Source organism: Stegastes partitus, unplaced genomic scaffold (genome assembly GCF_000690725.1).
Source record: "Stegastes partitus isolate 25-593 unplaced genomic scaffold, Stegastes_partitus-1.0.2 Scaffold1728, whole genome shotgun sequence".
In the NCBI taxonomy this organism is placed as follows: Eukaryota; Metazoa; Chordata; class Actinopteri; family Pomacentridae; genus Stegastes; species Stegastes partitus.
Window position 1 is genome coordinate 101671 of NW_007579459.1, and position 18357 is coordinate 120027.

General features: G+C 41.6%; 1 protein-coding gene across 2 annotated transcripts in view; it reads right to left on the reverse strand.

The window, feature by feature from the left end:
* The window catches only part of LOC103372297 (rho guanine nucleotide exchange factor 7-like), a 32528-nt gene that overhangs the window by 6998 nt on the left and 7173 nt on the right, over window positions 1-18357 (reverse strand). For both annotated transcript variants that reach the window (XM_008301900.1, XM_008301901.1), the window contains exons 2-17: window positions 17890-17973; window positions 12263-12347; window positions 11989-12122; window positions 9898-10099; window positions 8716-8804; window positions 7766-7860; window positions 7501-7596; window positions 7117-7239; window positions 5113-5251; window positions 4969-5028; window positions 4709-4855; window positions 2460-2546; window positions 2266-2344; window positions 2043-2182; window positions 391-612; window positions 208-301 (exon numbers count right to left, since the gene is read on the reverse strand). In XM_008301900.1, the coding sequence (XP_008300122.1) occupies window positions 208-301; window positions 391-612; window positions 2043-2182; window positions 2266-2344; window positions 2460-2546; window positions 4709-4855; window positions 4969-5028; window positions 5113-5251; window positions 7117-7239; window positions 7501-7596; window positions 7766-7860; window positions 8716-8804; window positions 9898-10099; window positions 11989-12122; window positions 12263-12347; window positions 17890-17973 (1876 nt within the window). The remainder of the gene's footprint in view (window positions 1-207; window positions 302-390; window positions 613-2042; window positions 2183-2265; window positions 2345-2459; window positions 2547-4708; window positions 4856-4968; window positions 5029-5112; window positions 5252-7116; window positions 7240-7500; window positions 7597-7765; window positions 7861-8715; window positions 8805-9897; window positions 10100-11988; window positions 12123-12262; window positions 12348-17889; window positions 17974-18357) is intronic.

The window sequence follows — 18357 nt, forward strand, 5'->3', positions numbered from 1 at the left end:
ACAAGAAAAGCTATATAATGTTTAAAAGCAGCATAGAGCACAAGGCATCCCATTAATTATTCTCTGCTGCTAATCTTTACCTTAATATATTTCTCTAATCTGCAATACACAAGTACACAATGTTCCCATAACTGTATCAACAGACTATAGATTCATAATATTCATATATATTTTTTCACATTGAAAAAAAAAAGACTTTAAACATACTCTTTCTCAAGGCAAATTCCTCTTCAGACTGTTTCCTCTCAGGTTTGCGCTTTGGAAGAAGTTTCTTCACACTCTTAGGACTTTTACTAAGATCCTGCACACAGGAGGCAAAAATGCATTAAATGTAATATCTTTATTAAAAAACAAACACACAGATGTTCAAACTGTGTTAAATCCCCTCACCTCCTTGTAGCAGAGGGCAGCAGAGGGCCGTAGTGGGGGTGCAGGTCGCAGGCAGCTCAGGCTCCAGGGTTTGGGGGTGTTGGGTGGTTCCAGTGGGCCCCACATCATGGTGCTGTGGGAGGTTCCGTGGGAGGAGGGGTGAGGCAGGGTGTGGTAGGTAGGAGCCACTGTCATGGACCTCCCCTCAGCGTGCCGGGAAGGGGTGAGGGGGTGAGACGGGAGCTAGGGGAGACAAAACAAGTCCTGTTTATTACTCGATGGACGGTTCTGTTCTTTCCACAACTGCTGTTTCCCTGATCAGCCCCCAGAAAACATCCGGTCTACATTTACTATGTACTGAGTAGCGAAAGCCAGGCTCTTTACATCATCCTTTTTGGTACCACTTGGCTCAGAAATGATTGGTTTATGTGTGGATCTGCATCACAGAGTGGCAGAAAACTTGTGCAGCGGTGCATTTATAAAGCAGCACCGGTACTGTTGAGGTTTAAAAGCAGAAATCTAGTTTGTATGCGGGAATTAATCAAATATTCAATGTGTAATCATGTTCAGATTGGTCGTACTTGCACTCCAAATAAAGAATAAAACTATTTAAAGTCTTTACTAATGCAAAATGTACAAAACTAGCAGGCCATGCTGAACTGTCTAAAAACTAAAAATAGGATTCACATTGGGTTAAACATTACAGATAGAAAAATCATGGATAAAAATGAAGCTGTTTGCTGACTTTTGAAAATGAAACCACCTTACAGACATGTTAGCCATTCATTCAAGTGAAGCAGGGGAGGTACATGCCACAAATGTTAAGTCTGCGGCGTACTTCTGGGTTTGGCTGCATGGACTGCATTTAAATTATGTTCAGCAAATTCTAACAAATATGTCATCGGAATTGGATTCAACTCTTGGAAAATAATTCGCAGCATTACATAAATTCCTAAAGACTGCCATTCAAACACTTATCTGAACTGCTGTTTTTAGTAACAAAAAAGTTATTAGAGATGGTCCTCTTAACGTTACGGGCAGGCAAAAAGTCCGTTTGGGAGTCGTATCGCTCAATAGCCCAGATGCCCAAAGTCCCAGCCACATCTGCAGCCTCTCCTGGGAATCCCGAAGCATCATCCAGCCAGATGGAACTGTAACTCCACCAGTGCGTCTTGGATATGTTGTGGGATTTACTCCTAGCTGGACATGTCTCAAATCTCTCCCCACAGATATGCCACCTCCCCATTTTTAATCAGTCAAAATCATAGCTTTATATAAGTCCCACATAAGACACCTCTGTTCACAATGCAGCCACCAACATGCAAAGAGGCCTTTTGTAAAGAAAATTAGCGTCATTGTTTATCATTTATTTCATAGCCAATTTGTCCTATGGATAAATGTTGATTAATGTGCATTTGTATTCATTTCATCAAATGCAATTGTGCATTAAAGTCATTCTCGTGGGAGATATAAGCCACTTTACCTCTGGGGCTGCTTAGTCTCTTGAGATGATTACCAGACAAGAGGTGAGTCAACCTCTCATGGTTACTGATTTTTACGGTCACAGGCAATAAGAAATCAACATATATATGTCTATTCACAGTGTTTATGCCACATGGGGTATAAATGAAAAGAAAGAAACTGATCTATATGTGCAATAATTAGCTGCTGACCGTGTGGCAGGGAACAGTGAGTGGTTTGTGGCTGGGCGCTGTGGCTGCAGTGTGTTTGATCTGTCTGGTCAGGTGCTCCACCCAGTCCTGCAGGTCCTGCTGGTTGGCGCATACCACCTGGAGACGGTCAAACATTGTGCCTGCGCAGACAGAGACTGTTTTATTAAAGGCAGCACCTGTAAATGAGTTAACTGGACATCTTGTTCTTCTCATGTAGCCTTACCGTTGAGCTCAAAGGAGTTTTTATGGGCTTCACAGTCTTCTAGTTTGGTCACTATCATGCCAGCAAGGGGCAGTTTTCCCTACAGAAAGAAATCACTACGTCAGATGAAGTAAAAGAGAAATTACTTTCAGTGCATTGTAAGATTTGAAAGAGCGGTTTGGGGAGAGGAACTTTAAAAGGGAGGTGCTACTGACCTGGAATATGAAGCCACTCATCCTGGGACTGGCAGACAACATGAGGAGGACGTGGGGGAAGAGCATGAGGTAACGCTCGTTCTTCTCCTGACAAACAGGTGGAAAGTTAAGAAAAAGAAAGACAGAGAAATGTAGAGTGGGTGGGAGAGAGTAAATATAAGAGAGCAATAAGGCATACCTTAGAAATCTGTTATGGAAAGATCTGATTAAAGCTTGATTTAATTCCTGTATTGAATCCATGCAAAATCTACACCTTTGTCAATAGTTGTACTTCCTTGCTTACGCTAGTGCGTCCGTTTTGCTCTGCAATCACACCACTAATTTGCTAGTTAACAGTGTGGTCCCTATTCTACTGTGTTTAGTTGTTCATATGTTTCAGACAATGCCTGAAATGAGGCAGTGTCAGCTGCCATTTCAGTTACTTTCACTGAAATTACTGTAGCGCAGAAGAGACAGAAGATGTGGAAACCAGCTGCGTCTCTACACAGATTGGTTGAGCTATGTAAATGACAAAACAGCATATCGCTGCACTGGCAGAGTACTGGCTATTGTGTTTGCATTATGAGCAAGCCAGACACAATTACAGCCTATAACATATTGCGATTTGTTCAGAAGGACATTATCTTTGCACGAATCAATATGCTGCATCTACACAGCATATTAACTACAATGCAGACTATTTCTGGGGAGGTGCACGTCAGGCTACGGCTAAACAGATTCAACGCAGGAGAATAAATCAAACTTAAGCCCCGGTTAAGATGAAAGATTTCCAACAATATAAATAAAAACTTTTTTTTTTTTAAATATCCCTGGTGAGAATTATCTGGTGTCGGCAAAACTTGTCAACAAGTCACAGGTGGGGAGTTTAACAGCATGCCATGAATCCTGCAGTCATGTACATATTAAAGCTGTCAAAAAAAATAGTACAATATCATTTCACAGCATAAATTTACACGTCCCCAGTATTAATCTGGCATTTATTCACAACTACAGTAAACCGCAGGATGTCACTGTATAATGCATTTCACTCAGCAATTCTAAACATTTTCTGCACTGTGGACCACCGAAAAAGAGAAGCTGACCAAAGAGGGAAGTTTATCATAATAATAAAGCTAAAGATCTAGGTCAGATGTTTGATATTTTAACACATATTATGCCTTTAATTTGCCCTAACACATTCACAGACACTACCGAGCTCCTGCAAGCAGTTAAAAAAATGTCCACATGTTGTTTTTGCACGTTGTGGCATGTTGGCTTGCAATGGTAGGAACACGATAGTGCAGGCAGACCGAGGAGCTGTAGTCAAAACAAAGGCGCTGCAGCACAGACAGGCCGTGGAATATTCAAGGCAATTAAAAAACACAAATATATACAGTGCTTAAATTTATTAGACCACTCCCCTATGTAAGGTTTATGCCACAGCTGCCCTAAATTAACAGCATTGCTAATTATCAAAATATATATTTTTTAATGTTTCTGTAATGGTTTATACACCAGTATGTAGAAGCCCTTCAACCAAAATGACATTTTGAATGCTAAAATATAAATATTATTATAATCCATAAATTTTCAAATTTACTGTTTTACAAAAAAACTGAAAAAATAGTCAAGCACATTCCTATTTCTTAATTAAGTTGTCAAATTATAGTTATTTACTTGCATTCCAGAGCAGAAAAAACTGTTTTATTGGTTGAATGTTATGCTTGATTAATTTCTGACTTCTCAGAGAAGCCCAGTGGCTCAGATTTGGGAATAAAAAGGTGAACTCCGTTTGAAATTCCTCATTCCTGTTCAAAATGGTAAAACGTCGAGCGCTGAGTGTGAATTAAAGCACTTCATGATGCGGGATGACCTGTGTATATTTACAGTGCTTAACAAATTAGACAGGTGGTCTAATAAAATTGTTAAACACTGTATAAATATTATTTTTGCTTTTTTGACAAGTAATTTATCCCTATGCGCCCGAAGCAAACATTCAGTGACTAGGTATCGGTCTATGTGGGGTCGGTGCACAGTGGGGAAATTTCATGCCAAATAATGTACGAGAAGACTGTAACTGCAAGGATGAGGTGATGGTCGTAGGCGTAAACACCATCTGTGTTTGTAGCTTTCGTGTAACATTTGTAAATTTCACAACACGCATTTGTAAGACATTATTGTGACTCTTTGACACGAACTGGCCAATTCGATTAAAAAATTGACTTTTTGTAGCAGTTTAGAGCAGAGTGAAGTGCAGGTGAAGGTGTTACCTCTGACGCGTGACTCTGGACTAAGACCTGGCTCATGTAGATCACGGAGCCCAGAGTCTTGATGTCGTCTCCTTCCCACAGCCGGATGGACTCGGTGAGAATCTGCAGCTCCAGCTCCTTGCGTTTCCGCACCTCCTGGCACTGAGCCTGGAGTGATGGGAACAGACAGCTGCTTCAAGGCCTGCTATCAATTCATTTCATTTCATATTAAGTCTGGTTACGTGTTAAGTCTGACTGCAGAGGAAGTGTGTTCGGCTTACGGAGAGATTTTTGAAAGACGCCATGCACTTCTGAATGTCTGGCCTGTCGGGATGGCTCTCCTGCGAGATCAGAAACATGTTGCCCGTTAATCACACAGCTTAAAACAATAGCTGTCGACTGATGGTTAATGTAGAGAAACACACCTCCATGTGCCTCTCCAGCTCTTTGAGTAAAGTCGGGTATTTGTCCAGTCTCATAAAGGGTTTACTGAGGCCTGTGGTCAGGGTGAGGATGCCAGGAGTGACTGCACCGCGCCCCTCCATAAACTCCCCCAATACGTCACTGCAAGAGAAAAAGAGAGACAGAGAGTGAAAAACCCAACGTTAACAACCAACGATTTTGAACATTCACTCGACATCACAAACAGCATCTTCACAGGGTTTACAATCAGCACACCAATCAGACTCGGTTGCCGCTGTTAATCATCTTATGCTGCTTTCATAAGACGCTGAAGGTCATGCAATCCTAATTGGCATTCAGATTTTTACGGCTCACTTGTCCTGCTGCTTTCATAACTCAAACAGACAGTGGGGAGTTAAAAGAAACGCTGATATGAAGTAGGAGATTAACTTTCAGCAAGTAAACACTGTCACAGAAGCAGCGAGAGAAGGAAAGTTTCATCATCGATTAACCTGCTGATTATTTTTTTGATCAATCGTTTCTTCGTGAAATGTCAGAAAACAGTGAAATACGCCCAAGAAGCTGTCTTCAGATGTCTCGTTTTGTCCAACCAATAGTCCAGAAGCTAGGAATAATACATTCATAATATAAAACAGACAAGAGCAAAAGCCTCTCTCTAGAGAATGTCGGCACTTTTGCAAAACAAAGACGACTGAAAATAAGTGCTCACCAAGGCAAGTGATAATTTGATTACTAGGCTAATAATTTAATCTCTAGAGGCAGGTAATCTAATAATACTAGATGCAAATTTCTAAAAAAAAATGATGATATTGTACATCGAAAACAGGTCAATTTAACAAAAAGCAACCTCAACTACACTGAGAGAAAGACACTTAAAAAGACATTTTCTTAATGTTACAAAATACAGTTTTGAAAAATGACAGCATTATCAGAACAGCACCTCTTTGCCGGCTTCATACAGATAATATTTGTTACTGTCCGTCATGACTGGCAATATATGAAGAATTCCTAAACCCATTTCCAATGACGAATAACCTAAAAAGCAACGACTGACAAATCACATAATTCAGATGCACCTCAGCTCAGCCTCTACGTGCTCAATAATCTCTCCTCCAGACGTCTTCACAGGTCGTTTCAGTTCCAAGTGACCAAGACTGCCAATATTACATTCAGCCTATCAGCTCCAGATAATCTTGTTCTATTGTGTCAGGTCTCAACACACCACTAAAGGAGAAAAATGCCCTGTTTGATCTGTTGGACCACTTCTGCTCATGACCTGCTGGAGCATTAAGCTGCTGCCAGCGGTGGTTTTGTTCTTATCATCGCATTTGGATCGAGTCTGTGAGGGCTGCTGTAGCATGTAATTAAAAAGAAAAAAGTATGCGATTCAGTGCCCAGTTGTTTGCCAGACACTAAAAAAAAAGAGAGAGAAAACAAACACAACAAATTTTGGCCATTTATGAGAGAAATGGAATTGCTTTTCTTATTCATTTATGTCAGTTGGTATTGGACATGTTTAATGCTGGCTGGAAGCAAAGACAACAAAAGAAGCGGAAAAAGCCTATTAGCCATGTGAGTTAAATGTCTAATGAAATGTTTCTAGCTCCCGTAATGCACATTAACGTTTTTCAAAAAGTCAAAAACCACCTTAAGCGAGCGTAAACACAATTTTGCCAAACTGGGGCGATTTTTTTCCTGTGTTTTGCTCTTTTCATTAAACCTTTCTAATGCTATACTTCAACGTGTGCATAAAATATGTGACTGAAACAACTACAGTGTTCTGGTCTAAACTTTTGGACCATTTCTATCTTGTAAAGTCCTCAACATGATTTGTGATCACCTCCTGCAAACACATGCTTCATTCATTCTGTCTCCTTCGGTTGTATTGAAATTACAATGACACCACAATTTCTGCCTCAATCAGCCAACAGCATGTAAACAAGACAAACTCCAACAATACACCCAGCCCCTATAGACACTGCTAAATCACACTGACGTGAACATACCTGTGTTGGGTGAGCACATTAACTGCAGAGGGATGGTTGGAACAATAACCAACATAGAGAGCCTTCATCTGTGGCATGAGGTTGAGGAAGAAACCGCCCACCCTTTGCTGGCTTTCTGGAAGCCTAAAGAAAATAATGAGATCACAGATATACAAAATGTATAAATATATATGTAAACTCTCATACACTGAGAATAAAATAGACTGGAGCACAAGTACAGGAAAAACAACTGGCCTAACAAAGTACAAAATCACAATTTTCACAGTCTATGGTCTAAATGAGCATCCTGTAGTACATGAAGTCCAACACTAGATGTCCCTCTGCTTATTATGAAACCCTGAGGATGCTGCTGCAGTGGGGCTGAGTGCACTGGGAGGGACTAACTTGGTGCACTCCTCCAGCGATTGGACGAGCATCTGCTGGAAGGTGCTGATCTCCTCCAGGTTTCCCAGAATCAGAGCCACCTCCGAGCTGCCCAGTCTGCAGGAAAGAAACGTGAGAAGGGAAACAACATATTAATGTAAATGAAAATCAAGTCATCTTTGTGGTTTATGCTTTGTGTAAAAATCAAATTTATAAATTGAATGTTATAAATTCTGCTAAAAATAACCTGTTTCCGACATCTGCTTTATGTCTAAATGAGTCATACTTGTCAATGTTCTGAAGCGGTCGCAGGTAGTTCGTCAGGAGGCTCTGAAGGTCCTTGGAATATTCTGTTTCTGTTTCTAAAATGTTCTGTAATACCTACAAGAAAAAGGGAAAAACGGCTTAAATATTAAGTCTATGTCTCATAGGTTTTGGTAGAACAGTTCTGTTATTTATTATCGTCAGGAGTAGAGTTAGATTTGTTTATTTCATGAGCTAGTGCCACATTTTTGGAGTAATAAATCCATAAAAGCATCACAACGGTAATTTACATAGCGAGTCTGGTGTATATTCCTGATCCAACAAAATTTTCCTTGATGAGCTGATCCCACAGACTGCCTCGTGATAATCATAACACAGGAAAGGCTGAAATGTTTCTTCGAACTAACTGAATCAGCATATGTGCCAAATATAAAATGAAAAACATCATCCAACACCAGCATCATAGAATTAAAATAAAGGTTGTTGTACTACAGCTATCAAATCAGAGGTAGGTGAGACTAGTTGGCCAACTGAGTGTCACATTAAAAAAAAAAAACAACTGTATCAACAAACCAAATATTGATTCAGTTCCATCAGTTACCCACAACCAGCCACATGTACCAAATAAACAGATAAACAAATGTGTCTTACAGCTACTTCTAAGTGCTACAAGATGCTTCCTACACTGTGTGTGAGGCAGGAAATAGTTGGGACTTTTCTTATCATAAGGCAACTGTGATCACAGTTTAGATAACTGAGCAGACAGATTCTCTCAGGGAAGATCATTTACAAATGGAAACAGCAAAGATAAAAGCACAGATAGAAAAACAGGCATTAATACATTTTTTTTAAAGCCCTCAAGAAACAGAGATAGCATCCTTGAATTTCAACGTGATGTTTGTGGAGAAAGGAGAGAGAGATAAGTAGGACTGACAGACAACAGTTCAAATAAGCGTGGAATTGTTTCCTCACCAAGTTATAGTACGTCTTGCTGATTGCAGACGTGTCGAAGCCTTTAGGGGGGCTCTTAAGGGTGCCAGACTTGGGAGACACTTGTTTGTCTGTGGCCAGAAGGAAAACAAATGAATTAGAACACATACTTTTACATGTATGTACAGCACATGCAATCTTATAACTGTAAATGTACGTATTTTTAGAATGCATCATGACCTTTATTACTTAAATGTCCCATGCATGAGACCTCATTTAAACCACACTGCATAAAAAAAACGAATATCTAACCATAAATCATGGCTATTATCTTCATAAAAAGGCCTTTGTGGCATTAATTTCAGAGGTCACAGTGAAAACACTGGCTGGCTTTTCATGAATATCATCCTGTTTACAATAATTACTATAATTCAGGTAGAACAACAGTAAATCAGAACATAATATTTGTTTCAGCAGCATCACAGTTTCTCTTCACCGCCACATTGTCCCCCATTCATCTCTCATACAAATGTGCTACCACCGAATACATACACAGTATCTAAGCCGATACAGCAAATGCATTTATACATCCCTTTAAGGAATTGAAGAAAAACAAGGATGAGCCAATTAAAAGTTTTCTACAGTTCAGACAGAACCATCTCAACTCCCACCCATCAAATCGAGACACTTCAAATGCATCTAAAGCTGACAAGCGGCTCCACGTTTCCACATCACAGTTGCATTAGATATAAGCTTTGAGCAGAGACGGCACATCTTGCTTTACTCCACATATATTTACAGAGACGCCACATGGCATCTCAGCCTGTTGCACACGCAGAGAAAAAAACATCAGGACTCCAGAAGCAACAGATGTGCAACTGTCATAAGGCCAGCTGGATGGCAACGACTAATGTGTGATGTTGTGTACTGGTTGTCTTAGAGAGATGTGCAGAAATGTATTACTCACAGATGCATGCAGAGGCAGGAGACTTATTTAGAAAGATTTGGTCTGAGGGATGCAACTGCTAATTGTGGAGGTTGCAACAAATACTCTAAAGGTATTAAAGTCTTGGTATAACAGCATGGGAGTGTCTCAGTATAGTATTAAGACATTCTAGTACCATAAAGTGGCTCATCTGCATCTGTTGCTCCCAATCACAGCATCTTTATCATCCATCATATTCGTCTTAGAAAAATGTGCCCACAGGTAGCCGAGGTACCCACCAGAGCCCTTGACCTCGCGCACATAGTTGCTAGGAAACCAGCCAGTCTTGCCGTTAAGCGTCCCCTCCCACCAGCCGCCCTCCTCCTGGCGAGTCACGTTGATGATATCACCCTTGGCAAAGGTGAGCTCATCCTCGTTGGTCTGCTGGAAGTTGAAACGCGCCTTCACCAGCAGCTGCTGTCCGCTGTTTTCTGACATGTCCTGACGAAGGAGGCAAGAATGTCACCATGTGATGGCAGATGTTGGGTAACTTTTATTATTCATCATGTTTCATCAGGCTCATTATGTCTGTCTCTCTGACACTTTACTATGTTGAAAGCAGGAAGCTGCAATGTACAGTTCCACTGTGGCTGCAGTTTGTGCTGTTGTTCTGTAATCAATCACAATTTTCCCATTGAACTATTGGAGCCTTGCTGTGATTTGACTGCATTATAATGACTTGTTTGCTTGAAAAAGCTTCTACAGACAGCAATCAGGGTAAATCAATATTGTAGTGCCAAATATGGATTTCATTTTGGCCTCTTCCTGTGGTGCAATCTTGAAAGTTGCATTAGTCATGATAATTTCCATTTAAGCAACTCACCTATTTGTCATTATTTATTTGCCCATTGCATAAAATCTAAGACTGGGGTGTTTAGCTTGCTGCATTGGTGTCTGTATAAAGCTTCTCAAATAAACAGTATGACTCAGGTGATCCTTTTGTGGTTAAGATGAATAACATTAGGTTCTTAATGTAGGGTCACATATTTTTCATTTATTGTTCCTGATTAGATCTCTTTGCAGTGGGTACAAAGTATGTTTTTGCTTCTTGTGTCTTAATCAATGAATACATATGTTAAAGCAAAGCGCACAAAGCGAGGTTAACACATGACAGACATAAAATGTGCCTCATCTTGTTGTGTATAAGAAATTAACCCTCAAAAATTACACCATCTACAAGAGCAAGAAACTTGAAAAAGATAAAGAACCGACTAACTTTTCGACAGTCCTTAAACTAATCATGCGTGATGTGCAGTTCTGTCTGTAAGCTTCCTCAAATCTGAGTTTAATGTCATATTTTATCGAACTCACTTTATCCTAGATGGCTCATTTGGAATGTCGTCAAAAACTAAATCGTCTGCAGTAACCAGACTGGGGGAAAAAACAAACATTTTGAGCTCCTAAACACAACTGAGAGTCAACTAGTGACTCAGCTGTGAACATGCAGTCTAGTGACAAAAATTCTGGGATCTTTCTGCTGCATCGAGCTGAACTGCAGGCTGTGTTTACACAGACAACCACGGCAATAAAAATAAAAATGTAAGTAGTAAAACATCAACAGTAAGTAAAGTCAAATTTTTTCCAGTATTGGTAACAGCTGGGAGAATTTGGAAAAATACTGTAGGTTACAGACTTTTACAATTTCTGAAAAATAAATACTCAAAAAAGTCATGTTTGGCATTTTAACACTGTGAGTCTGCACAATCGCCATTTTTGAGTTCTCTCTACTTCTAGCCATCGTTGTGCTGTTCCCATAGAGGTGCTAAACGATTTTATATTGCAGTGAAAAAATTAGCCTTCAGTGAGTACAAATGTGACATGAGTAAATAAAACACTCAAACTGCTTGGGGGGTTCAGATGGTTAATGAGAAGCAAACTCGATGTAACCGGAGGCTCATTAGCACCCAGACTTTAGTGCTATCACGTTGTTCCCTGCACAGCTCTGTCAAAACGTTGACCTGAGCAGCGGGCTAATCAGCAGAAATAACTGCAAACACCACATGAAGGTGTGCGGGGCCTTTAACCATCCATTCATCACTATATAATTATTTAGCATGCAAGCTTGGAAACAGTAATTAAGCATATTAAAACAGCCACTGGATGAATGTACAGCGTTAACTGCTTTGGGTTGTGACTGATTATCCATTCAACAGCTCTCTGGCAACATGTTCATCAAAAACTGAACATGAAAAGCTTCACAAAGGTAGTACAAACGGCTGAATGATATATGACAGGTTGTAAAAATGATTGTGTTCAGCTTTTCAGGGACTCAGACCCACTGTGTTCCGAAGCGGTGCCGTTTCTGGGTGGAAGTGAAGCATCGACCTTACCAGACTGCGGAACTGGTTCTGCAGCAGCTTGGAGGACCGGCCCAGTGAAGCCTGAGAGGACAGCGACTCAAACGATTTGATGCGGTGAGCTGAAGAGTGTCGAGCGCACACCGAATCACTGCCCACGCCGATATCTGATAAAATAGGACACAGTATAAATAAACCAGACCTTGTATCTGCAGTCAGCACCCACACACTCAGAACTACCTGCCTGTCTTTCATAAAAACACCCCCACACACACCACGGAACTCACACACACACATTTGGACCAACCTGCAGTCACTTTATTCAGGGCGACCAGACTGCTCAGCACCTTTGAGAAGTTCAGTCCCAGCAGCAGGTCGCTGGCCTCGAACGGCTGTTGGAGAAAGAGGGGAGAACGTGAGCAAAGAGCCAGAGAGTCAGTGACAGATGAGTTTCCCCTTTTAAAAATCGCTAATTCCAGCACAGCAGGAATGTGTCATCAGTTGGCCACAGTGCCAGCGCCGAGCAGTCAATCGATAACCCTCGTTATCGTTGACAGTAGTGGTGGGCGAAACCCACAAGCTCAGCAGACACACACACATATATATCTAGAGCAGCTACGAGCAACACCATCCAGTCTTCTTACAAGCTGGGCAAATAATATACCTTACATCTGAGAGAATAAAGAAGAAAAGATGCCACTAAAAAGGCACAAAGGCAGAAATTGTGTATTTATTCACTGCATCGAGGCATCAATGTGTGTACTGTCGTACTCTAATCTGATTTTGTCCACTGTCCGTTTTTTTTTTTTTTTTATCACAGGTTAGTTAACTTCTGCTCATGTATTTGATAAGCCGGGAATAAAGTAGTGATTCTGGTGAGGAGAATTCGTCGCAGGAACCTGTTTAGAGCTTATGCATGTTTTAATAAAAGTCATTTTTGGCACCAGGGTATCCAAAGTTTATCGCAAGAGGAGGTGATAGGATATACTGCAGACTGTTTGGCTGATTGACTGTTAAAGTTAGAAATAGAGACAAAAAATAATGAAAGACAGAAAATAACTAATGAATAAACACAGAATATACACGCATTGTAAACTTACACATAAGTTTAAACTGACCATCAACTGTTCCACTACATCATATCACAAGACTTATCATGCACACAGATTATGATGGAATATCAAACAACTATCTTACCAAATTCCCTGTATTTTCATTAATATGTCAGTGGTGAATTTTGTTCTATTCTTGTCCAATTTTTTTTTTTTAAATTATGTTCTTGGTGACGTGTTCCTTTTTTTATGACGAACAATGATGGATCAGTCCCACCGTTATCATCCTGCATCAGAGAATACTCACTAACATGCCAAATGATGGATCAGTCCCACCTACAGACAGGTGACTAATGAAAAGAAATACCAACACATAGCATCAGAGTAAAGTGTAGAGCTATTATGTGGGGTCAGAACAACTTCAGTGATTCTACAAGTCTCTTGAACTCTACTGGTAGGATGAGACATCATTCTTCCAAAACATATTCCCCTATTTGGTGTTTTGATGATGGTGGTGGACATGCTGGTCTGAAATCTCCCTGACAACAGGTTTGAGATCTGTTGACTGTGATGGCAGCAACATATGACTCACATCATTTGCATCAAACCATTCAGTGACCTCTTGAGACCAATGGATGGAGGATTGTCCCACCCCCGTCGGGATAGAACCGTCGCATCACAGGATAAAGGTGATCACTCAGAACCACTTGGTATTGGTTTGCAAAGACAGTTTTCTCTGAGGAGACAAATGGACCCAAACCATGCCAGCTAAAAAATCTCCACAGCTCCACAGAACCACCGGATCACTCTCACTAACTGGGTCAAGGGGTTCAGGTTTTTCTTTTAATTTGTCGCCCATCTGCACATCAACCTGCTGCAGTAAACTCATTGCTGAAAACACAATGTTGTTTACGTATTCTTTGATCAGAAGTTCAAGCAAAAGTCCTGCGTTTGAGTGACGATTGCTAGAAACATCCAACTGCTTTAGGGACGTGACTTGGCCTTTTCTCGTCAAATGAAACCACATATCTTCAGCCACTTTTGTTATATAACCTGTATTTAATCAGGTAATCTCACTGGGATCAAGATTTCTTAAGATCAAGAAACCGACCCGACACAACAAAAAGACAGATTAATAGAACTAACATAACCAGAGAAACTGAAGACTTGGAGCCAGTAGCCCCGGCACTAATAGGAGCGCTAAAGATAGAAGTCAGAAATTATTGAGAATCTTTTTTTTTAAGCCTGTTAGACCGTACACTCTGTCAGCATCACCACGACTCTCTCTGGCCTCTCGCTCAGAATGAATGGCAGCGATTGTATCTCTGTTGATGACTGTAGTTGTCCTTGCTCTTCCTGTGTTACGGCTTCAAGTGATTGGTTACTCTCGCTTCAGTTACAGTGAGGGCGAGCGACTGCGAGATACGAGTCGCTTTCATCTTCCGCTCTGATTGCAGATATGTCCTCGGGGGGGTGATATGTGAATGACTGTGTTAGTGTGTGTGTTTGGATAACGGAGTGTGTATGTGAGTGTTTGTGTGCCAAAGCTACAAAACTCGCCTCCCTCGGTGAGCATTCAAGCACAAGCACCCTCTCCCTCACTGGTTCTGCACTTTCGCTGACATTTAAACTAAAAACCTGCTTACTTAACTTCTCCTCTCCTGTGATGTCTGCAAAATGTGAGCCTTTCCTCCATATTTAAAGCCATTTTAGCAGCTTCACGGTGACACACATGATGGATGACGCATATTAAAGATTCATGCTCGGAGATAATGAACACGACAAGCTTCGACTTGTCTGCGGGGCCTCAGCAGCGCAGTCAGGTAACGATCCCTCAGAGCAGGCTGAAACAATAGCGCAACACCCCTCTGTGACTCAGCACGCTACAACATTGCAACAAATTGCTCCCACAGTGTTGTGATTGAGGAAATGAGCGTTTATCTGCACGGGGTATCGCCACAAACTACTCCACAGATACTACAGCTATGGTCACATGTGCGTGGGATTAGTTAAATACACAAAGTGGTGTTCCAAAATGAGGGGTTTTTACAGTTTTAGGGGGGTCTCCAACCACACTGAGTGCTGTCATTGTCCTTTCTATTTATTTATTTTTCACAAAAATGCCCTCAATTTTAAGACAATGCTGCTAAACATACAGCCGAGGCAGTTTTTTTTTCTCTCTCTATGGCTACACAGTGGAATATTCTTCACCGGCCAAGTCAGTCATCTGACCTCAATCCAGCTGATCATGTGTTTCAGTTCCAGAAGACCAGGCTGAAGACTAAAAAGCCCCCCAGACAAGCATTAAGTGAAGATTACAGCCTAAAAAGAGAGTTTTAAAAAAAAATCAGATTTGCTAAATCAGTCTGGTAAATTTATTGAGCTTTGGTGACGACAGCTGCTGATGTAAAATGATTATGAAATATGTGATTATTTAAGGTTAACTTACTTAGTTTTAGTGCCCTAAAAGCAGAAACGAACATCTGATGCACATTTAAGTCAGATTGCAGACACATTTCTTTTAATTATTTGATCAATTTATCCGCCAATTATTCCACTTCAATTAACTGAAAATTGAAAATGAATGTCCACAGGAGTTTCTTAGAGCCTGAAGTGAAACAGTCTGATTCCTCCTTTTGGCAGAAAAACAGTTCAAAACGAAAAGAAGTTCAATTAACACTAACGTAAGATCAGAAAATCAATCAAAGACTTTACAGTTTTGCTGAAAGATGACCTGATGACTTCTGCAGATTAATTTTCTCTCATTCAACTAACTGATTAGTCGACTTATTGTTGCAACTATCTGTAGAAGGAGGGCCGAGCAGTTTGTAGTTTTTGCAACTGACGATTTGATTTGAGATTTAATTTTCGAAACTCAAGCTTCAGTTGGATATTCACTGAACTGTTACAGATTTAAAACAAGTGAAGGAGCATTACCAGCGATGTTAGCATGAATAGCGTGACTGTCACACAAGGAGGATGGCAAGTACTTATAGAAACGTTTACACGGCAGTTTAAAGCATGATTGTATTTCCTAAATTGCAGCCTTTGTCACTTGCAATTCACTATTTCAATTTGAAACCAACAAGCTGTTCATGTAAACAGGAAATAAAACCGACTATACTTGTAGCCCGAACTACGGTTAATAAAATCAGGCAAAAGAGAAAACTATTCTTCCACTCCAGCAACTCTGATGGTGAGATTTGTTGCTGTTTTACCTGCATTTCAACCATCAGTTTCCATATTTTCTGTTATTTGAAGACCTGTGATTTTCTCGGCTTTATGCAGCATTTCAAAGATCTAGCAGTTCATTGCTTTACCTTTTCCTGCTTTCATTTTTGACTGCACAGAATTTCATGCATTAGTTTCCACATATGGATCTGTAATTAATCTCCGGGTAGATGCAGAGTAAGGTTACTATTCCCGAGGGACCGCAGGGGTCATGGGAACTCTAATGATCGCTTCCTCTGGTCAAAGGCATTAGAGGTGAAGGGTCGGCAACAGCAGCTGCTCAAGCGTCGGACACAGTCTCGAGCATCTAAACCGAGCAAAGCATCCAAAGAAGATATAAAAACACATCAAGCCCTGCAGAAAGACTCCAACTGCACACGCAAACGCTGCAAAAGCACAGACCAAACGTCCAGCTTAACTCAAAGGTAGGTCAGAACTGCAAAAAGCGCAGCGTCTTTGTTTCTGCCCGCCACATGAAAAGCGGCCACTGGCTCTAATCCGCCGCCACAGCTACCTGGGGCCCGAGCCAGCAGGGCTCTGGGCTCTGGAGGAGATCCATCTTTGCTCTACAGATGGTGAGCGGTAGGGCTGCCGTGTCCCAAATTACTGTAATCCCGCTCTGTCGAGTTCACCCCCAGCAAAAATAAAAAAAAGAGTTGCATGCATTTGATCTCACACAGGACTGGTGACATCCTCCATGGAAGACACATAAAGGATGAGACGTTACCAGTAAAAAAGTGCAGATCTGCTGCCACAACCTGTCCCTGTAGTCAGCCAAAACAAACAGAGGCCTTTCCCCAATGAAACCATGATGCACGTCTCTTCCTTCTCTGGAATTTCAGCTGTCTGGAGCTACTAAATGGCATGTTTCACACACTCAATATGACAGTGGACTGTGTCAGCTCCACCTCTTGTTCGGTGGAGAAGCTACGCCGGGGAACACTGAGTCGCATTGTCAGGGCACGGTGGGTTCAATGACCCCTCTATGCACTCACTGGCCAATGCACAGCCACAAACTGGACTTAGATTGTGGTGGGTTTTTAAAATGAGCCACAACTGCACCAATATTTCCTCGCAAAACCTGCAAGGGGCGAGGTGCCTAATCTGTGGACATGTTTAGACTTATAATAATAAGGCTGTAATACCCGTGTTAGAACAAGACCTGCTTACATAAGCCAGCTCCTGTAGTGTTCATAGCTGCACTGGCAGTTTGTGTAAAGTGTACACAATGGCCAGTGGTGACAATAAAGCCATGCATGAGCCCCAGGACAAAGCTTTTGCATTAATTAAAGAGCATAAACATGACCCAGGCGCTAGTGGGGAGCATAAACAGGCTCCAGAGGGGCGGCAGTTAGAAATGAAAGTCTCTTAAGGCTTGCCAAAATATTGCATATGTGTCGCCCGGTGGAAGGGGTCAAAGCAAATCCCTGCGAGCCCAGCGATGGGTGATTGTTCTCGGCTGCTAATTCACTCCTCCTCCCTCTCTGTCAGTCCACTCCACGGACGCATTGTCTATTGTCTCCGCCGAAACATGCAACAAACTCCACGTTTCGAGCTGCTCCTCTCCTGAAGTATCACAACACGGCTAGTTCCAGATATTTTCAAAGAATTAAAAGCCTCTCCACACACACACAAAACGTGGAGAACTTACCTCGACGCGGAACGATGTGCAGCCCTTGAGAAACTCCTTTATGTTGCTCAGACACTCGCCGTCGTTTTTCGGCTCCTGGTAAATCTGAAAAGACGGAAACGCTGGTTAGAGGTTTAAAAAAATAAAAAATAACTTCTCAGTTTCTCCGCTGCGAGCGTCTCACTTCTCACGCTGCGGTTGTTTGAGAGTTTAACTGCCTGAGAAACGTTTCTGCTTCTGCTTCTTCTTGAAGGCGCATTCTACGGTCCGTGTGAGCACGTCGGGCCTCTGACGCTCCGTCCGGGAGGCTGAACTCAAAAGCCCGCAGCGGGAGGAGGAGTGGAGCCGCTCCACGGAGGGAAATGACGCCGGAGACCAGGGATCCCCGCTGCTGCTGCTGCTGCTGGAGCCTGAAGGGTTTTTAATACTCGAGTCGCAACGATTAACCGACTAATGGCCAATTATTCGGACAGTCGATTAATTGGCTTG